This window comes from Toxotes jaculatrix, chromosome 23 (genome assembly GCF_017976425.1).
Source record: "Toxotes jaculatrix isolate fToxJac2 chromosome 23, fToxJac2.pri, whole genome shotgun sequence".
Lineage (NCBI taxonomy): Eukaryota > Metazoa > Chordata > Actinopteri > Toxotidae > Toxotes > Toxotes jaculatrix.
In genome coordinates this window covers 459,556-465,000 of record NC_054416.1, presented here as the reverse complement: position 1 = coordinate 465,000, position 5,445 = coordinate 459,556, and the positions used below count along the sequence as shown (strand labels likewise).

The 5,445-nt window shown below is 52.7% G+C and overlaps 1 protein-coding gene across 2 annotated transcripts in view; it reads right to left on the bottom strand.

Moving 5' to 3' along the window:
- The window catches only part of nfxl1 (nuclear transcription factor, X-box binding-like 1), an 11,860-nt gene extending 6,728 nt beyond the window's left edge, over window positions 1–5,132 (bottom strand). Inside the window, exons 1-14 of one of the 2 annotated variants that reach the window (XM_041031614.1) lie at window positions 4,831–5,132; window positions 4,290–4,519; window positions 3,978–4,205; window positions 3,569–3,678; window positions 3,319–3,449; window positions 3,159–3,203; window positions 2,522–2,655; window positions 2,251–2,336; window positions 2,084–2,159; window positions 1,877–1,974; window positions 1,577–1,691; window positions 1,097–1,221; window positions 839–961; window positions 13–103 (exon numbers count right to left, since the gene is read on the bottom strand). In XM_041031614.1, coding sequence (XP_040887548.1) covers window positions 13–103; window positions 839–961; window positions 1,097–1,221; window positions 1,577–1,691; window positions 1,877–1,974; window positions 2,084–2,159; window positions 2,251–2,336; window positions 2,522–2,655; window positions 3,159–3,203; window positions 3,319–3,449; window positions 3,569–3,678; window positions 3,978–4,205; window positions 4,290–4,500 — 1,573 coding nt within the window. In that variant the 5' untranslated portion in view covers window positions 4,501–4,519; window positions 4,831–5,132. The remainder of the gene's footprint in view (window positions 1–12; window positions 104–838; window positions 962–1,096; window positions 1,222–1,576; window positions 1,692–1,876; window positions 1,975–2,083; window positions 2,160–2,250; window positions 2,337–2,521; window positions 2,656–3,158; window positions 3,204–3,318; window positions 3,450–3,568; window positions 3,679–3,977; window positions 4,206–4,289; window positions 4,520–4,830) is intronic. The other variant, XM_041031615.1, reaches the window with a different exon arrangement.
- Window positions 5,133–5,445: the final 313 nt, after the last annotated feature.

Below are 5,445 nucleotides of genomic sequence, written 5' to 3'. Positions count from 1 at the left end.
GGTGTGCGTTACCTTGGTGACAGACGGAGGGACACTTGTGGTTTCGACACCCCAAAGTCCGACCACAGTTCTGATCACAGGGGGGGCAGTTACCAGGGCAACACTGAAACACAAGGCATGGTGGGAAACAGTTTGAATCGGAGGGCGATGTGCGTGTTGACAGAGCGTGTCCTCAAACACACGTGTCCCTGCTGACGCTCTCTGAGCTCTGCGGTGAAGTTTAGGTTCTGACATTTAAACAGAGTGAAACGAATGTCGTGCAGTGATCGAGTGGACGGACCTGAGGACGGACGTTACACACCTGGAACCGCTCGGTCCACACGGGCAGAGCCTGTTATCAGCTCCGTGAGTCTGATAACGGACGAGGACTCAAACGTCCTCCTGTCTCAGCACACACAGCTGACCTTTACCTGTCAGATTCCATCACTGTGACATTTCCACCACACGAGAACACACAGGAGAACACACAAGTGGAACCACACAGGTGGAACCACACAGGTGGAACCACACAGGAGAACACACAGGTGGAACCACACAGGAGAACACACAGGAGAACACACAGGTGGAACCACACAGGAGAACACACAGGTGGAACTGTCAAAAACTAAACCATGAGGCCGAACCTCTCTGGTTCTCTGTGGTTCTCTCTGGTTCCCTGTGGTTCTCTCAGACAGTGCAGAGTGTCTCACCAGCTGACTGAGCGTCTTATGGACAGACCATATCAGACATTTGTGTGTTACTTTTCTCCTCCGAGCAGCAGGAGGCGCTGTGGTAATGTGGATGAACTGACTGATGGACATTCTGTTGGGGACGTGGTCTCAGTGAGTCCTGCACTGACCTTCCTCCTGCACTGGTGTCTCTGGCAGCTTCTGGTTTTTGGACACTTGGAGTCACACAGGTATTCTTTATGACACGGCATCAACTTCCTGTATTTACCACACCTGCACTCCTTCTCCACCTCCTGAAAGACAGATGGACGGATCGAGAGATTCAGGGTGTCCCACCGTGTGTGTGTGTGTGTGTGTGTGTGTGTGCGTGTCTGTGTGTGTGTGTGTGTGTGTGTGCGTGTGTGTGTGTGTGTGTGTGTGTGTGTGACCTGTCTGCAGGTCTCACAGCTCCCTCGGTGACACCTCATTGAACAGGTGTGTTTCCCACATGACAGACGGCGGTCACACGTGTCGCCACACGGCATCACTTCCTCAGTGCACGGCAGAGACGACTCTACGCACACACACACACGCGCACACACACACACACACACACACACACACACACACACAGACAGTGATGTTTAGGAAACAGCAGCACAGACTGAGAAACATGAGTGTGTGTGTGTGTTGTGGTTGTGCGATCACTGATGTTGATGTTCTTAATTCCTTCGTTCTGTTGTTGTTGTTTTGTTGTTGTTGTTGTTGTTGTTTTGTTGTTGTAACAGGGAAACAGCCTAATTCCACATTAATCATCACTGATGGACGCTGACGTCAGTGTGTGATGGTTGTGATCTGACTTGTGTATTTCACTGGATGTGTGTGTTTCCTGTATACAGGTGTGTGTGTCTGTGTGTGTGCGCTCTCACTGGTCTTGCCGCACGGACAGGATCTGCTGACGGAGCGAGGACACGGAGGACAAACTCCGTCATGACACACAACCTCACAGGTGTGATTCCCACAGGAGAGGACAGCACCACACACCTGGAACACAGAGACGCTGAGCTTCAGGTGCACGTCACATGACCGTCCATGTCCACGCTCGAACTCAAACCATGACAAAAACATCTTTACTGTCCCTCAGAGACCTGTATGTGGACCTCAGTCCCTCAGAGACCTGTATGTGGACCTCAGTAATGAGTGTGTCCTGTCCTCACAGACTGATTTACCTGTGGACAGGTCCACTCAGGGCTGGCACAGGGTCTCTCCGCCTGCTCTCGTCCACACACACACTTCTGGACGCTGACCCTGGGACAGGGACGGCACTCTGAGACAAACAGATGGGGGTTAGAGTCCACTCACACACACACACACACAGTGTCCGCTGAGCGCTGTGAGTCTTTGTGCTGTGTTCAGACAGGTGTGTGTGTGTGTACCTGTGTGACAGGGCTGTGTACAGGTGTGCTGTTTGCAGGGTAACAACTTGCCGCAGTGCTGCTGACAGGACCAGGCCTGGAGGGACAGCAGAGACACAGAGACATCAGTGTTAGCATAAAAACACCACACACCTGCACCACGGCCTGGAGCCTCTGCACCACGGTACCTTGTTACTACAGCGACGGGGGAGGGGCTTAGCTTTGCCGCACATACAGGAAACTGACACCATCTTTGGACAGGGAGGACAGGGACCTGAAGAGACACACACATATAAGTCTGGGTCAGATTCTACCCATAATCCCACTGTTTCTGTCGCCTGGTTTCGCTCACTGAGCTTTTGTCCTGACGCACAGAAACACGGGAACTTAACCAGGTAAGTGTGACTTTACATCAGCCAGGTAAACCTGATGCTCGTGTGTGTGTGTGTGTGTGGTTACCGGGGTGACAGAGCAGCAGACAGGTGTGTCCACAGCTGGGTTTGAGCTCCTTCTGACAGATGGAGCCGCAGGAGTGAGGAACCAACCAGGGGTCAGCTGGAGGATCCTGCAGCTTCCCACAGTAACACATGTACCTGAACGCAACACACACACACAGAAACCATCCCATCACTGTGTCCTGGAGTGTGGCGTCCCCTGCTGGACAACAGCAGCAGTGCAGCCACAGACATCATGAAGGCAACAAAATTATACAAACGTCTTTATTATTGATTAATCTACTGATTATTTTTATTTATTAAAAGAAGTCCGTCACCATGGAGACGTCTTCAACACTCAGTTATTAGTTTATTCAATTATAACATTATTATTTATAATTAGAAACAAATTAATTAAATCTGAATAAATTCTTTTTCCTCATAAAGAAAAAGTTCAATCTCTCAGATGATGAGATGGAACCAGGTTTGTCCCAGTCTGACCAGTTTAACCAGTTCTTAACAGCATATGTTCACTGGTGTTTGTGACGGTTACAGCGTCTCAAGGTGGAGCGCAGCCACCTCCACCTTCTCTGGACACTGAGGATTTACCGCGCTGCGTTCAGGTCCATCAGACTTTCCACAGTAAATAAAATCCAACGTACCTGTTGGGCGTCGCGGTCGCTGGATACTCAGCTCTGCACTTTGGACTGAGGACAGAACATCGGGACAGATTAGGGAGCGAACATCAGAAACCAGTTCAGGTTAAAAAGACATAGAACCGTGAGGGGACAAAGTGTCCTCAGAGACGTAAGTCTTCCTCACCAGGGCCAGGGATGCTGCTTCTGACCGAAGTCTTCGTCAGTGACGGAGGACACGAGGAAGACAGAGTCTCTGGCCCATTTCTGAATACAGGGGAGGTGGAAGAGGGAGAAACAGCTGGAACAGCTCCACACCTGGACACACAGAGACAGAGGTCAGGTGTCTCTGTCCTCACACGGACATATGCAGAGTGTTTTTAATAATAACATAAAACAATGAATTCTCAGAGCAGTGGCGTGTGAAGGCGTCTCACCGGCTGCGTCCTCTTGACGGAGGCGATGCAGATCAGACAGGTGAGAGCTCCGGACTGAAACAGGTCACTGACATACTGACCGGTCCTCAGCAGACCTGTGGCGTCCCCACCTGGACACAGTGTGTGTGTGTGTGTGTGTTACTGCTGATATAGAAGAAAATGTGAAATTTCTGCTGGATGTCGTGGAAAGGAAACGTCTACCTCACATCCTGTCTGACGTCTGAGCCTCAGACCTGGGCCGTACCTGTCTGGGCCGTACCTGTCTGGGTCTTACCTGTCTGGGCCGTACCTGTCTGGGTCTTACCTGTCTGGGTCTTACCTGTCTGGGTCTTACCTGTCTGGGCCGTACCTGTCTGGGTCTTACCTGTCTGGGCCGTACCTGTCTGGGTCTTACCTGTCTGGGTCTTACCTGTCTGGGCCGTACCTGTCTGGGTCTTACCTGTCTGGTCCGTGTAGGTGGTGAAGGTCGACGCCAGGATCTTCCCTCTCTTTCCATCCTTACAGTCAACACCTCCATCATTGTAATCATCATCATCGTCTTCATCAGAGGAGGAGCTGACGCGGCTCTCCACCAATCGCTGAGCAGCAGCCTGGTTGGACTTCCTGATCTCCTCGAACTTGGACTGAACCGACGCACCTGTGCGTTATGAACGAACAGGAGCGTTAATGAATCACAGGTGTGACCCTGAAGGTTTGGAGGATTTCATAACAACGTGCTCACCGTGCGGGGGCTCGGGTGCAGGTGCTGCCGCGGTCTTCGCCCTCCCCCCTCGTCCCGCCCCCCACCCCCCCGCAGCTCCTCCTGCCCCTCCTGCCCCTCCTCCTGCCCCTCCTGGCCTCTCCCGTTCTTTCTGCGGAGGGCGTGACTTTTCGCTCTGACCCTCTTGGCTCCGCCCTCGGCCCCGACCCTGCTGTCGCCAGGCCGGCTCCATGGCAACCACGTCTCAAACCCTACAGACAGAGACGGGTGGACAGGTGGGAGGTGCTGAATATTTGTTATCATTATCAATCATTTCCATTAATCAATCACTAGATTATTATATCCACAGAAAATGAATCTGCATCTATTCAGCTGTTCTACTGCGGCACAGCGGCAGTAAATGAGCAGATTTCTGAATGGAGTCTGGTGCGCAGCCAGGAGACCAGGACCCGTCTGGTCCCAGGAGGACACTTCAGCCTGCACGTGTCCACATGTGTGTCCACATGTGGACTCAGGTGTCTCTGAGCACAGGTGACACGCACGGCTGGTTTCACACCTTTACCTGAGCCTGGTCTCTGTCGCTACGAGTCAAAACCCGCCAACGATCTTCAAAACAGGAAGCAGCGGTCAGAGCCTGATGATGAGCCGGTGTGTCCGGTGTGAGGGACCGAGCTCCCGGCTCAGCTCGGTTAGCTGAGACAGGCTAACTGTGATTAACACTCAGCTAACACGGCGTAAACAAACAACATCCGGTAAACAACAGCTACTAAAACACAAACATGCACCGGAGCGGCCGTCACGTAGAGACGGGGACGAAAGGACGAACGGAAAAGTGATTTCAGCCGCTTCACGTTAGACTCACCTCAGCTGCGGCTGCGGCTCGCGGCGGTCGCCTGCGTCTCCTGCGCAGCGGCTCGCGGTGCATGTCGGTACTTGCGGTCCAGGACGCGTGTCCGGCACTGAGGCCCGCGTGAGAGAAAAACTACAAATCCCAGCGCGCACAGCGACACGCAGGCAGTGCGACGTGTCAGCGGGAGCAGCGGGAAGTTCCGCTCTAACGCACCTGCTCGGTCACGTGCTTACTCCTGTGGTTTGTTAGTTACAGGGATGAAAGTAACTGAGTACATTTACTCAGTTACTGTGCTTCAGTATCTGCAGCTTCAGCCGCTGCTGCATC